We start from the raw sequence: 15453 nt of genomic DNA, 5'->3' as shown, positions 1-15453 counted from the left end.
AGAAAGTGACCTAAACCGTACCTGATGGTCTTATAACCAACACCATTGAGTTGGAAATGAAAAACTGGCCATAAAACATGCATCACATAACCTTAGTAAAGTTGGGCTCATGTTGTGACCCTTGGTGACCTTTGGTGACCTGACCTGGTATGACCAGTGACCTCTAATAGCAACATATGTACTAGACAACTGACGCCTTATCGCTGATTTTCGACAAAATGCGTTTTTCTCGGTGTTACAGCGCTTTCCCTAGAAGCCCCGTGAACGGTGAAACATTTTATCTTTGACCTGACCTGTGACGTCATCGGTGACCCCGAGGTCAATGAAATTTGGTTTCCCTTGACAAATTTGACAGGGCTATCGAACGCCGTTTGAATTTTCCGGATCCGTCCAGTAGTTTCGGAGATACGGGGGGGGGGGGCAAAAAAGTGCCCCCCCCCCCCCACCGCGTGGAAGGTGGCTGGTAGGCCCACCGCCTGCCGGGTTAACCCCGCGCCGGGCCAGGGGGTTGTTTGACTTTGAACACCCCCCCCCCCTGCGTTTTTTCGCAGATATCTCAAAAACGTCCGTGCCGCCGTTTTTGGCACACCTGTTCGTGCATCTTTTCCGCACATGTTGTGAAAATTTCAGACCCAGGTCGCCTTAGGTCAGTTCACCAGGTCACGCCAAGTGACCTCATCTCATAAAAAATAAGAATGCTCGCCATAGCTACACCGATTGATCGATTGCCTTGAAACTTTCAGCGATGGATAAGAGTAACATTATCTATAAAATGTTTATCTCGGAATTTTGATATCGGTGACCTAAGGTCAGGTCAATTTTGCGGCCTCTTCATTATAAGTCAATGGCAGAAAATTGAAAAGCGTCTGTTTTGCACGAACGCTATTCTAAACACTCTCAAACATCGAGATGTAGGTAAAATTGACACACTGAACCGGAAAATGGTAACTGTGACCCCTCGTTATGTCCCCGAGGTCATCTCAGGTCACAAACAGAATCTAACAGTTTTTCGCTAATAACTTCTGATAGAGGCGTGCTAAAGCGCTGAAAACGCCTTAGATGTGTTCGGCTCGACGTTGCGGATCGACTGATTTGCAACATGACCTTTTCCGGTCAGGTCATGACCTTGACCTGAGGTCAAATTCTCAAGTTGACCTTTCAAGGTCAAATTATAGTTCATTCGACGCGTCTCGACGAGAGGAACACGATGCTGGTAAAAGTAATGTCATGGCTCTTTTGAGTCCAGAGTTATTGCCGAAAAACGCTTTTCGTAAAAACGGCTATTTTTGGAGTTTTTGCCCTCTGGAGGCTAAACCGTTGACCTGAGGTCAAATCTGAGGACAGTACTCAGAAGGGTCTGTAAAAGGGCTATCGAATGCGCTTTTCCGCGGCGCTGTAGCTCTATCGGCTCCCGAGATAGCCGTCGGCAGTTTCCAAAATGTTGAAATAGTCAACATTTTACCTTTGGTGACCTCTGGTGACCTGACCTTTGACCTGACCCAAAAATATGACCGAAGTGTTTTCGTCCGCTTACCGCGTGTCGCTACGTGGCCCAGAAGCCGAGTTAGAGGGGGGTGTTCAGACACCCCCCCCCCCCGGCCCGGCACGGAATCTCGGAGCACCGGCCCGGCGCGGGTTAACTTGTGACAAGCCTAGGGTGTATGCTTACTGACATGTTTACTTTAAACTAACAAATGTTATGTATTTTAGCTTTCCTGAGATTCCTGAGGACACACCAGAGACAAACTGCCTTCTGAGAACCGGTCAGCCGCCAAAGTACTCGGAACTCACGCCTCTCAAGTGTCACGATGCTGTCCTCAAGCTGGCCTACCAGTTTGAGTACGATATGGCCTGCTACGGGGATGATCTTGAAGGTACGGCAATTGTCCATCTGGCTCGTTTTATCACAGGATAATAAAGCATGTCTGACTATTTCTCAGTACGCACATACTTCACAGGTCCCTCTGCAGAATATGAGTTGTCCCTCATGAGCTCTATAGTCAGTAGTCAGTGTCCTGTAGTTTGGACATCTGTATGTATCCTGGCTAAATGAGTTGAGCTGCGGTATTCCTCCCACTCCTTCAATGGGTATGGCTGAGTACTGACGGCCCGCAGCCGGTGCACACGGAGCCCTTCGTTCCGTGTTGGCCACCCGGCAGCGGTGGGCCTGGGACAGGTCCGTCCACAGGGGGCTGTGGGACGGGTCCGTCCACAGGGGGCTGTGGGTCCGTCCACAGGGCGCTGTGGGTCCGTCCACAGGGGGCTGTGGGACGGGTCCGTCCACAGGGAGCTGTGGGTCCGTCCACAGGGGGCTGTGGGACGGGTCCGTCCACAGGGAGCTGTGGGTCCGTCCACAGGGGGCTGTGGGACGGGTCCGTCCACAGGGGGCTGTGGGTCCGTCCACAGGGGGCTGTGGGACGGGTCCGTCCACAGGGGGCTGTGGGTCCGTGCCGGCTGCTGGCCCGGACAGTGTGACAGTGGTACCGCCCCCCCCCCCCCCCGCCGCTGCCCGCTGCAGACACGGGCCGGCTGCTGGCGCGCGCCGAGCCGCTCACCTGCGATGAGGTGGTGGGGCCGATCGAGCGGCGCGAGGTGCCCTTCAGCTACGTGTGGTCCACCGTCAAGAACCTGTACACGGTGGACCGGCAGCTGGTGCCGGCGCGCCTCTTCCAGCAGATCCACGCCGCCGCCGCCAAGGCGCACGTCAGCAAGTACAACAACCCGTCCATCTACGCCGCCTGCCAGGTGACCGGGGGAGGGGGACCAGGCACTGGGGGAGGGGGGGGGGCGAACCGGGAAACGGCGGAATTACATAGGGTGGCAATCGATGAGTTGGACAAGAGTCATAACTAGATAATGACAAGTTCGCATAAAGCGAGTCTTTTCAATGAAATGGAAAAAAAAATTATCTGCATGAACGGCCGACCCGTTCCGGCCTGTAACGCTTTTGGGAGGCTTATATCTCAGCAACCGCTAGACCGATTGACCTGCGGTCTTTTTGTTGGGTAGGAGCTACCTACCCAACAGAAGACCCCCTCTACGCCGTAATTAACTACTCTTGATTTATGTAGGTGATTGTCGTGGTATGTGCTAAGTCATGGGGTTTAAAGCTGCTCCACTTGCTTAAGAAGTTAGAAAAGCTCAATATTCGGCTGACCCCACTGCTCGTCGTGGCCAGTGCAGCCCGAACTCTGAAGGGGTGTCCAGCTGGTTACCTTTACAATAACTGGGCAATTACTGGGCCGATTGCGCCGAATCTTGTCATACCATTAGGCGCCTCTGGGCAATGCATTTCCATGCATCACAGTTGGAATGCAACAACTGCACGTGTGCACGTGCAGGGGTCGTTTCCGGATCTGGACAATGGCTGGGCCGATTAGGTTAAAATTTGGTACACCGCTGGGGATCCGGGTAGTAGTTACTGGTTTTTCAAGCCCGTCTGATCGCTCTAAGTGCACGAGTCGAGCCATTGGGGCACGAGTCGAGCCATTGGGGCACGAGTCGAGCCATTGGGGCACGAGTCGAGCCATTGCAATGAATAGAGTCGAAAGTAAAATAAAAATTAAGATAAATGTTTCCGCAGGCCAGTTTTAAAGGTATGGATGCTTCACGTGGGCTTTACATTTAGAGCGCTTTAAACGATTAGACAGGCTTAAAAAATCTGACTATTGTAGCACTTTTAGCACTTGCTCGCTGATACTCGGAAATGTACGTTGTTCTTCGAAGACCGCTTCGCTCACTCTTGATAGATAATTGTCGTTGTTCAGTGAGACTATGAGTAGGTGCTGTGCCCGTGTCTGAAGTCGGCTGTCGCTGATCAGTAGGTGCTGTGCCCGTGTCTGAAGTCGGCTGTCGCTGATCCCCCGCTGGGAAGGGCCTCTGTCGACCTCGGTGGTCGCTCGATGCCTCCTTCCATTGGTGCCTCCCAGGCGCTGCTATCTGACGTGTTGGTATGGGCCGCGCGGGCCGCGCTCAGGCCGTGGGCGGAGCCGCCTCAGAGCCAGTGGGGGGGGGGGGGGGAGAGGGGGCTCAGCGCTTACGGGTCGGTGGGCTGCGCTGACGGGTCGGTGGGCTGCGCTCTGGCCGCCAGGAGCTGCTCTCGGACCGACACCTGCTCTCAGAGGAGCAGACGCGCGTCGTCGAAAAGTACGCCCGCGACGGCCGGCTGAACGGCCTGGAGCTGCGCGGCGCCGACCTGCGCAAGTTCAAACTGCACTCGAGTAAACTGCGCCGAGAGCAGGCCGACTTTATCGGTGAGGCCGGGCGGAGGGCGGCTGCTCGGGACGGCCCAACGGGCGCATGGCACCGGTGGGGGTCACGGAGCGAGTCCGGTGTGGGCCACTGATCGAGTCTGGTTTGGGTCACTGAGCGAGTCCGGTGTGAGTCACTGAGCGAGTCCGGTGTGAGTCACTGAGCGAGTTTGGTTTGAGTCACTGATCGAGTTCGGTGTGAGTCACTGAGCGAGTCCGGTGTGAGTCACTGAGCGAGTCCGGTGTGAGTCACGGAGCGAGTCTGGTGTGGGTCACTGATCGAGTTTGGTTTGAGTCACTGAGTGAGTCTAGTTTGAGTTACTGAGCGAGTCCGGTGTAATTCACGAGTGAGTCTAGAGTATTTTATTGAATGAATCTGCATTAATTTGTTGAGTGAGTCTGGAGTAGTTTACTGAGGGAGTCTGGTGTTAATGGACGGAATGAGTCTGCAGTAATTTGTTGAGTGAGTCTGGAGTAGTTTACTGAGAGAGTCTGGTGTTAATGGACCGAATGAGTGCAGTAATTTGCTCAGTGAGTTTGGTGTGATTTACTGAGGGACTTTGGTGTACTTTTCTGAGCGAGTTTTCAGGTAGTTCAATGAGCGAATTTGGTCTTATTTACGGAGCGAGTCTGGTGTGATTTAGTGGACGATTTTGTGTGGATGAGCTGTATGCTGGCGGAACGTGTATGGAATCATGCTGTCAATGTCTATGTAGCCATCACCGTAGCTATATGTAGCCGGTGATGGTCTTCCTGTCACAGCACACCTTTCCCCTGTCTGAGGGGCAGCTCTGAGATGTCTGAGGGACAGCTCTGAGATGTCTGAGGGACAGCTCTGAGATGTCTGAGGGACAGCTCTGAGATGTCTGAGGGACAGCTCTGAGATGTCTGAGGGACAGCTCTGAGATGTCTGAGGGACAGCTCTGAGATGTCTGAGGGACAGCTCTGAGATGTCTGAGGGACAGCTCTGAGATGTCTGAGGGACAGCTCTGAGATGTCTGAGGGACAGCTCTGAGATGTCTGAGGGACAGCTCTGAGATGTCTGAGGGACAGCTCTGAGATGTCTGAGGGACAGCTCTGAGATGTCTGAGGGACAGCTCTGAGACGCCCTGCGTCACAGTTGGACTCTGTAACTCGTTTAGATATTGCTGTAATGTACCAGCTGATGGGAGCGGTCCGGCCGCCCGGTGTCGGCGCGGGCTGCTGCGTTGTGCCGAGTCGGCGCCCGCCGGCCGGTGGCGGCGCTGACCGGCCCTGACGGGCGCTGACCCTCCGGCAGGTCGTGTGCGCGCCTCGGACGAGGTGTTCCGCCACCGGGTGGTCGAGTACGACCTGGTCAGGGGCATCCCCGACCACATTCTGCAGCGGATGGCGCACAACCCGTGAGTGGACGCCGCCGCCACAGACTGACAGACTGACAGACTGACACACCGCAGACTGACAGACTGACACACCGCAGACTGACAGACTGACACACCGCAGACTGACAGTTCACAGACTGACAGACTGACAGTTCACAGACTGACACACTGACACCGCAGACTGACACACCGCAGACTGACAGACTGACAGTCCACAGACTGACACACCGCAGACTGACACACCGCAGACTGACACTGGACAGACATTACAGACTGACAAGGCAGATTGACACTATAGAGTGACATCCATCAACCTTACTGACTGGTGTCTCTGAGGGTGGGTGGTGCCAGGTCGATTCTCGCCACAAATGCCCCGTTGTTGCGTTTTCACAGCCTCTGACGTGTTGGTGTGTGTGTGGGGGGGGGGGGGCTGGGTGAACCTCTGTCTGTTCGGCTCCTGATCGAAGTAGAGCTTCGCGGGAAAAACGGACCTGTTGCCGGTAGCCAGAGTAAGCCTACGATACGACATGGTGATGTCCCAGGCCATCGTGTGACCCTCCCGGTCAGTGATGGAAATGTAGTAAAGTCCGCCACCGGCCGCTGAGTGCTGACTGCTGACCGCCGCCGTCGGGCAGCTCGGAGCCGCGCGCCGGCCCGTGGACGGTCACTCTGGAGCCGGAGGTGTACACCGCCTTCCTGGAGCACTGTCCCAGCGGCGCGCACCGGCTCAACGTGTGGCTGGCGCACGAGATGCGCTGCTCCAACTTCAACCGCGACCTCAGCAACAGCACCTGCTCGGAGGAGATCCGCTGGGCCAAGTGAGTCGCTCCGAGGAGAGCCGCTGTGTGCGAGCTATCCAGGGAGAGCCGCCGGGCCAGGGGAGTTACTGAGCGGAGTTCCGCCGGGCCAGGGGAGTTACTGAGCGGTGACCCGCCGGGCCAGGGGAGTTACTGAGCGGAGTTCCGCCGGGCCAGGGGAGTTACTGAACGGTGACCCGCCGGGCCAGTAAGTGGCTCTGGTCGGACCAGGGTTTCGGGCCGCTAGTTAGCACCTTATGTGTCAGTGACGCTGTCCAGATGGGGTCACTGTCGGCCGGTGATCCGCCTCGTTATAACTGGAATGTGCCAGGGTCGATTAATAAAGGCCGCCGTCCACTGTGCGGAACGCGTGCGGTCCGTACGGAATTTAACACAGAACCCTATGGGCGCATCCGGTCCGTACGGAAATCGTTTGCGCTCCGTCCGGACCGCATCCGAACGGCAATCAGCTGTTGATTTTCCGTCAGCTCTCCGCATGCGTTTCGGATGCGGTTGCTACGGAGACGGAAGAGTGATGTCCGACGCGTTGAACTTTTCTGCGGAAAACGCATCCGGAACGTCCGGAACAGACGTGGTTTGGGGCCGTATCGGAGGCAAACATTTTGAATTGTACGAAGAATTGGAACTCGATCATCATGAAGTAAGTAAAAATTATCTCCTTAGAATGGCAAGAGTATTCGCTGCTGGTTACTTGCAATATTTTATTTGGTAATAAGTGATAGGAAACATTTATTAGCTCTCCGCATCCGGACCGCATCCGGACCGCATCCGGACCGGATGCGGCCAGCGTGCGGCGACATTCCGGACGGACTCCGGACGGAATTCCGTCGCAGTGGACGGCGGCCTTAACTCTCCTGCTATTGTGGCGTTCTTTACACAAACAAAACTGCTGAAACCCTGCCAAACCATTTCTTTCTCCGCAGGTTTTAGTCTACGGTATATACATACTCTTTTTTGTTTAGCTTTTATCGCTGAAATTGAAAATAAAAATGTTTTGTGTTTGCGCGATGAAAGTACTGCCTTTCGCTTTGTACTGCTGCGTCGTGGCAGGTGGTGTCTCTCCAGAGCGTGTGATGCGCGCTTCGGCTACAAGACGCACGGTGTAGTACAATGTGGTACAGTGTGGTACAGAGTTCTGTACACCCCCCCCCCTCCCCCTCTGTCCAGGGACGACATAGCGCGCCTGCTCGGCTACAGGACGCACAGTGTTATGTGTGTACTGTACACACCCTCCCCCCCTCTGTCCAGGGACGACATAGCGCGCCTGCTCGGCTACAGGACGCACAGTGTTATGTGTGCACTGTACACCCCCTCCCCCCTCTGTCCAGGGACGACATAGCGCGCCTGCTCGGCTACAAGACGCACAGTGTTATGTGTGCACTGTACACCCCCTCCCCCCTCTGTCCAGGGACGACATAGCGCGCCTGCTCGGCTACAGGACGCACAGTGTTATGTGTGTACTGTACACACCCTCCCCCCCTCTGTCCAGGGACGACATAGCGCGCCTGCTCGGCTACAGGACGCACAGTGTTATGTGTGCACTGTACACCCCCTCCCCCCTCTGTCCAGGGACGACATAGCGCGCCTGCTCGGCTACAGGACGCACAGTGTTATGTGTGTACTGTACACACCCTCCCCCCCTCTGTCCAGGGACGACATAGCGCGCCTGCTCGGCTACAAGACGCACAGTGTTATGTGTGTACTGTACACCCCCTCCCCCTCTGTCCAGGGACGACATAGCGCGCCTGCTCGGCTACAAGACGCACATGCATAAGACGATGGAGGTCAAGATGGCCGGCCGCGTCTCGGCCGTGGAAAACATGATAGCCAGTCTGCTGGCCGCCGGTGGGTCCCAGATAGCCAGTCTGCTGGCCGCCGGTGGGTCCCAGATAGCCAGTCTGCTGGCCGCCGGTGGGTCCCAGATAGCCAGTCTGCTGGCCGCCGGTGGGTCCCAGATAGCCAGCCGGTGGGTCCCAGATAGCCAGTCTGCTGGCCGCCGGTGGGTCCCAGATAGCCAGCCGGTGGGTCCCAGATAGCCAGTCTGCTGGCCGCCGGTGGGTCCCAGATAGCCAGCCTGCTGGCCGCCGGTGGGTCCCAGATAGACAGTCTGCTGGCCGCCGGTGGGTCCCAGATAGACAGATAGACGTCTCGGCCGTGGAGAACATGATAGCCAGTCTGCTGGCCGCCGGTGGGTGCCAGATAGACAGATAGACGTCTCGGCCGTGGAGAACATGATAGCCAGTCTGCTGGCCGCCGGTGGGTCCCAGATAGCCAGATAGACGTCTCGGCCGTGGAGAACATGATAGCCAGTCTGCTGGCCGCCGGTGGGTCCCAGATAGCCAGTCTGCTGGCCGCCGGTGGGTCCCAGATAGCCAGCCGGTGGGTCCCAGATAGCCAGTCTGCTGGCCGCCGGTGGGTCCCAGATAGCCAGTCTGCTGGCCGCCGGTAGGTCCCAGATAGACAGATAGACGTCTCGGCCGTGGAGAACATGATAGCCAGTCTGCTGGCCGCCGGTGGGTCCCAGATAGCCAGTCTGCTGGCCGCCGGTGGGTCCCAGATAGACAGCCGGTGATAGCCAGCCGGTGGGTCCCAGATAGACAGCCGGTGATAGACAGAGGGTGGGTCCCAGATAGATAGCCGGTGGGTCCCAGATAGACAGCCGGTGATAGACGGCCGGTGGGTCCCAGATAGACAGCCGGTGGGTCCCAGATACCCAGCCGGTGGGTCCCAGATAGACAGCCGGTGGGTCCCAGATAGCCAGCCGGTGATAGACGGCCGGTGGGTCCCGGATAGACAGCCGGTGGGTCCCAGATAGACAGCCGGTGGGTCCCAGATAGACAGCCGGTGGGTCCCAGATAGCCAGCCGGTGGGTCCCGGATAGACAGCCGGTGATAGACAGCCGGTGGGTCCCAGATAGACAGCCGGTGGGTCCCAGATAGACAGCCGGTGGGTCCCAGATAGACAGCCGGTGGGTCCCGGATAGACAGCCGGTGATAGACAGCCGGTGGGTCCCGGATAGACAGCCGGTGGGTCCCAGATAGACAGCCGGTGGGTCCCAGATAGCCAGCCGGTGGGTCCCGGATAGACAGCCGGTGATAGACAGCCGGTGGGTCCCAGATAGACAGCCGGTGGGTCCCAGATAGACAGCCGGTGGGTCCCAGATAGACAGCCGGTGGGTCCCGGATAGACAGCCGGTGATAGACAGCCGGTGGGTCCCAGATAGACAGCCGGTGGGTCCCAGATAGACAGCCGGTGGGTCCCAGATAGACAGCCGGTGGGTCCCGGATAGACAGCCGGTGATAGACAGCCGGTGGGTCCCAGATAGACAGCCGGTGATAGACAGCCGGTGGGTCCCAGATAGACAGCCGGTGGGTCCCGGATAGACAGCCGGTGGGTCCCAGATAGACAGCCGGTGGGTCCCAGATAGACAGCCGGTGGGTCCCAGATAGACAGCCGGTGATAGACAGCCGGTGGGTCCCAGATAGACAGCCGGTGGGTCCCAGATAGACAGCCGGTGGGTCCCAGATAGACAGCCGGTGGGTCCCAGATAGACAGCCGGTGGGTCCCGGATAGACAGCCGGTGATAGACAGCCGGTGGGTCCCAGATAGACAGCCGGTGGGTCCCAGATAGACAGCCGGTGGGTCCCGGATAGACAGCCGGTGGGTCCCGGATAGACAGCCGGTGATAGACAGCCGGTGGGTCCCAGATAGACAGCCGGTGGGTCCCGGATAGACAGCCGGTGATAGACAGCCGGTGGGTCCCAGATAGACAGCCGGTGGGTCCCGGATAGACAGCCGGTGGGTCCCGGATAGACAGCCGGTGGGTCCCGGATAGACAGCCGGTGGGTCCCAGATAGACAGCCGGTGGGTCCCGGATAGACAGCCGGTGGGTCCCAGATAGCCAGCCGGTGGGTCCCGGATAGACAGCCGGTGATAGACAGCCGGTGGGTCCCAGATAGACAGCCGGTGGGTCCCAGATAGACAGCCGGTGGGTCCCAGATAGCCAGCCGGTGATAGACAGCCGGTGGGTCCCGGATAGACAGCCGGTGGGTCCCAGATAGACAGGGGGTGGGTCCCAGATAGACAGCCGGTGGGTCCCAGATAGCCAGCTGGTGGGTCCCAGATAGACAGGGGGTGGGTCCCGGATAGACAGCCGGTGATAGACAGCCGGTGGGTCCCAGATAGACAGCTGGTGGGTCCCAGATAGACAGGGGGTGGGTCCCAGATAGACAGCCGGTGGGTCCCAGATAGACAGCCGGTGGGTCCCAGATAGACAGCCGGTGGGTCCCAGATAGCCAGCCGGTGCTAGACAGCCGGTGGGTCCCAGATAGACAGCCGGTGGGTCCCAGATAGACAGCCGGTGGGTCCCGGATAGACAGCCGGTGGGTCCCAGATAGACAGCCGGTGGGTCCCAGATAGACAGCCGGTGGGTCCCAGATAGACAGCCATTGGGTCCCAGATAGCCAGCCGGTGATAGACGGCCGGTGGGTCCCAGATAGACAGCCGGTGGGTCCCGGATAGACAGCCGGTGGGTCCCAGATAGACAGCCGGTGGGTCCCAGATAGACAGCCGGTGGGTCCCAGATAGACAGCCGGTGGGTCCCGGATAGACAGCCGGTGATAGACAGCCGGTGGGTCCCAGATAGACAGCCGGTGGGTCCCAGATAGACAGCCGGTGGGTCCCGGATAGACAGCCGGTGATAGACAGCCGGTGGGTCCCAGATAGACAGCCGGTGGGTCCCAGATAGACAGCCGGTGGGTCCCAGATAGACAGCCGGTGGGTCCCGGATAGACAGCCGGTGGGTCCCAGATAGACAGCCGGTGATAGACAGCCGGTGGGTCCCAGATAGACAGCCGGTGGGTCCCGGATAGACAGCCGGTGATAGACAGCCGGTGGGTCCCAGATAGACAGCCGGTGGGTCCCAGATAGACAGCCGGTGGGTCCCAGATAGACAGCCGGTGGGTCCCAGATAGACAGCCGGTGGGTCCCAGATAGACAGCCGGTGATAGACAGGTGGTGGGTATAGCCGGTGTGAGGGTATGGCTGGTGGGTGGTAGCCGGTGAGTGTTGCCGGTGGGTGCTACCGGTGGGTGGTAGCCGGTGGGTGGTAGCCGGTGGGTGCTACCGGTGGGTGCTACCGGTGGGTGGTAGCCGGTGGGTGCGCCCACCCATAGCGGAGGTCAGAGCCGGACGCTGTATGCCACCCCTCGGTGATGGCTTCATGCAGCAGTCGCTAGCAAAGAAGTTTGGGATTAATTCATAGTTTTACACGTTTTAGGCCTCTTACACCTTTCTTAGTTACGTTAAGTACAGCAAACTGAGTGTAAAGTACGAAGTTATGCAGTTGCTATTTCAAATGAAACAGCTTACAGCGCAATTATCACTATATGAAGTGTTTCGTGACATTGCGTCGGCCTGCCGTGTCTCCGCTGGCGACTGCGCCCGCCCGCCCCGCCATGTTAGCCGCCCCCGCCCCCGCCCGCCGGCAGCGCGGCCCGTCCAGGACAGAGAGCTGGAGGAGCTGAACGCGTTCGCCCGCTCCAACGGCGAGCAGCAGCCGCTCGAGATCTGCGACGTACCCTACTGGCGGCGACGGCACAAACTGAGCACCTTCAGGTGAGCGGACGGGAGGTACTGCTCACGGTCAGGTGAACGGGCGGGAGGTACTGCCGAGTCGGCCTGGCGCCCTCTGGCCTCCGGCCGGGTGACGGGGCCGGGGCCGGGGTCGGGCCGGCGGTAGCACTCAGCGCCCAGTGGCTGATCAGCCGTCTCACATCCACGTCCACCGACCGGCCACACACTGAGCTCGGCCACAGTCATAGTGAGACGGTATGGTTGTTTGGTTTGTCACTGCGCAGTTCAGTTTGTGCGTACCACTGATGTACCGGTACTCGCCCGCGCTGTCTCAGTGCCCCCCCCCCCTCCCGCCGCCGTCTGACGTGCCCCCCCGCCGCCGCCGCCGCCCGTCCCGTGTCGCCGCAGCGCCGAGGAGTCGGACGCGGCCGGACAGTTCAGTCTGGTCGGGGCGCTGCGCTTCCTGACGGAGCTGTCCAGCCAACTGTTCGGAGTCGAATTCCGAGTGGAGCAGGGAGACGGTGAGAGGGAACGCAGGGGAGGCAGGGGTACCGGGTGTACTCTGCGTGTGTCTGTATGTGAGGGGGAGGGGAGGGGTACCGGTTGTACTCGGCGTGTGTCTGTATGTGAGGGGGAGGGGTACCGGGTGTACTCGGTGTGTGTCTGTATGTGAGGGGGAGGGGAGGGGTACCGGGTGTACTCGGCGTGTGTCTGTATGTGAGGGGGAGGGGTACCGGGTGTACTCGGTGTGTGTCTGTATGTGAGGGGGAGGGGAGGGGTACCGGGTGTACTCGGCGTGTGTCTGTATATGAGGGGGAGGGGAGGGGTACCAGGTGTACTCTGCGTGTGTCTGTATGTGAGGGGGAGGGGGAGGGGTACCGGGTGTACTCGGCGTGTGTCTGTATGTGAGGGGGAGGGGAGGGGTACCGGGTGTACTCGGCGTGTGTCTGTATGTGAGGGGGAGGGGAGGGGTACTGGGTGTACTCGGCGTGTGTCTGTATGTGAGGGGGAGGCAGGGGTACCGGGTGTACTCGGTGTGTGTCTGTATGTGAGGGGGAGGGGTACCGGGTGTACTCGGCGTGTGTCTGTATGTGAGGGGGAGGGGAGGGGTACTGGGTGTACTCGGCGTGTGTCTGTATGTGAGGGGGAGGGGTACCGGGTGTACTCGGTGTGTGTCTGTATGTGAGGGGGAGGGGAGGGGTACTGGGTGTACTCGGCGTGTGTCTGTATGTGAGGGGGAGGGGTACCGGGTGTACTCGGCGTGTGTCTGTATGTGAGGGGGAGGGGAGGGGTACCGGGTGTGCTCGGCGTGTGTCTGTATGTGAGGGGGAGGGGAGGGGTACTGGGTGTACTCGGCGTGTGTCTGTATGTGAGGGGGAGGGGAGGGGTACCGGTTGTACTCGGCGTGTGTCTGTATGTGAGGGGGAGGGGTACCGGGTGTACTCGGCGTGTGTCTGTATGTGAGGGGGAGGGGAGGGGTACCGGTTGTACTCGGCGTGTGTCTGTATGTGAGGGGGAGGGGTACCGGGTGTACTCGGTGTGTGTCTGTATGTGAGGGGGAGGGGAGGGGTACCGGGTGTACTCTGCGTGTGTCTATGTGAGGGGGAGGGGAGGGGTACCGGGTGTACTCGGCGTGTGTCTGTATGTGAGGGGGAGGGGTACCGGTTGTACTCGGCGTGTGTCTGTATGTGAGGGGGAGGGGTACCGGGTGTACAGTCACCAGCACTTGCTACCCATCACCCCCGGACGGCGGGGGAGCAAGCTACCACCGCCCTTGCGAGACTAGCGCCGCCATGCGCCAAGAAGTGGAAACACCACGTGACTGAGGCCACGTGAGGGCAGGGTCACGTGATGGAGGGGCGGAGCATAGTAGCTTTTGCGCCCGACACTAACTGAAATGCGGCGCTGTGATTGGGCGCTTTAGCATGAATGAAGCCCCGGCGCCAGAATCAGCCGTTCGCCTTATATGGAAGGTAAGCCTGTGCGTTTCGTTGGTTTGAGAGCCACGGCACCATACGAATTGTGAGCCCCTTTGAACGGGTCACCGCCCGAGGCACTGAGGCGACGGCTGTGCCGGGCAAAGCCTAGCCTGGTGGGAGAGGTGGGCCAGGGAAAGTGCGATCGAGCAGCCACACTGAGACGTGGATTGGTATTATCTAACCGCGACAAACGATGTCAGCAGCCTCTTCTCGTTGACACGAAAAGTTTGACAGACAACGTGGGCAGTGCCCAATCAAAAGCTACTAAACGATTCAGTTAAGAAGTTGGCGAGATAACCAGACCCAATAAAAAGTTTGTAATTCGATTTTGATTGACAAATGACATACAAGCCCGCTGTGATGGACCAAAAAAGGAGCTGAACAGTTCATACAACTTCTAAAAAGCTCAACGGTAAAAATTTAAAAGTCAAATGTTAAAATTCAGCCTGCATGTTTAAACTCGGGTCCGGCGCTGACAGGAAGCTTATATTGCCAAGCTTGCAATTCCACTACGTTGTAATATAACCAAGAGTTATGTGAGAGCAACAACTGAAAACCTCGAGCCCCGTTGGGGGGGAGGGGGGCGCGAAACAGCCCCCTCTCCTTTTCAGTCGATATCTCCTAAAGGATAGCATAGGTCGCCACCAAACTTTCAAGACCCCTCCGGGCATCATTTTACACCTTGTGAACAAATTTTTCCAGAGCTCTTATGAAAGGTTAGTCACAAATGACGTCAGAGTGACGTCATGTTCTGTCATTTTCGACCCAATAAAAGGTTTAGCGGGAAAAGCTGTCACGCTTACAGTTTTGAAGATAACAAAAATAGGTATTCAAGATAAAAAAGATGTAAAATAAACAGCACTACAAAACTGCCAACTCTGAATTCTAAACAAAAATTGATTTTGACCATCAAAACTATAGAAGTATAACACCCCGAAAATACCAACAACATTCAAAATTAAAGCTGGAATACCTATATGTTATAGAACTATCTGCTCTAGATATGCCAAACTTAAACGTTGGTCAAGGTCAGTCGGGGTCGGGGTCGGGGCTGTGACGGCGCGCGAATCGTGTCCCTCAGTCTGACCGAGGTGTGATTTCGGAAAGGTCAAGTTTTTGAATTTGCTTTAATGTGTGTTTTTATGCTAATATAGTTATACATACAACTTAAACTCGACAGCTCCATTTTTAGCAAAGTTATGGCAAAAAAAAAAAACACTACTCAAAATGTATAACGTAAAATTTTCAAACTCAATTTTTAGCCGTCACAGAACACACAGAGCAAGCCAAAGACCACCATTGGATTTCCCGTGATGAGCTGCATCGAATAGATACCCCTTTTATACAAATTATCAACTCTGAAATTTAACCCTTTTTGACCTGACCTTGACCTGACCTCCACCAGAACGTAATCTAAACCGGCCCCAATGGCCGTCTAGCCCACACCATTGAATTTTAAATGTAAAATTGA

At 57.4% G+C, this 15453-nt stretch overlaps 1 protein-coding gene across 2 annotated transcripts in view; it reads left to right on the top strand.

The window, feature by feature from the left end:
• Window positions 1-15453, top strand: part of LOC122385680 (probable cytosolic oligopeptidase A) — a 59698-nt gene that overhangs the window by 6854 nt on the left and 37391 nt on the right. For both annotated transcript variants that reach the window (XR_006257246.1, XM_043374127.1), the window contains exons 2-9: window positions 1711-1874; window positions 2519-2745; window positions 4091-4253; window positions 5530-5632; window positions 6247-6429; window positions 8159-8274; window positions 11919-12045; window positions 12412-12524. Coding sequence is in view for 1 of the 2 variants with exons in the window: in XM_043374127.1 (XP_043230062.1) it covers window positions 1711-1874; window positions 2519-2745; window positions 4091-4253; window positions 5530-5632; window positions 6247-6429; window positions 8159-8274; window positions 11919-12045; window positions 12412-12524 (1196 nt within the window). In the remaining variant the exon portion in view is untranslated. The remainder of the gene's footprint in view (window positions 1-1710; window positions 1875-2518; window positions 2746-4090; window positions 4254-5529; window positions 5633-6246; window positions 6430-8158; window positions 8275-11918; window positions 12046-12411; window positions 12525-15453) is intronic.

This window comes from Amphibalanus amphitrite, unplaced genomic scaffold, assembly GCF_019059575.1.
Source record: "Amphibalanus amphitrite isolate SeventyFive unplaced genomic scaffold, NRLGWU_Aamphi_draft 000227F_arrow, whole genome shotgun sequence".
NCBI classification, from domain to species: domain Eukaryota; kingdom Metazoa; phylum Arthropoda; class Thecostraca; order Balanomorpha; family Balanidae; genus Amphibalanus; species Amphibalanus amphitrite.
Note: the sequence above shows the minus strand (reverse complement) of the source record. Positions and strands in the feature narration are given on the sequence as shown.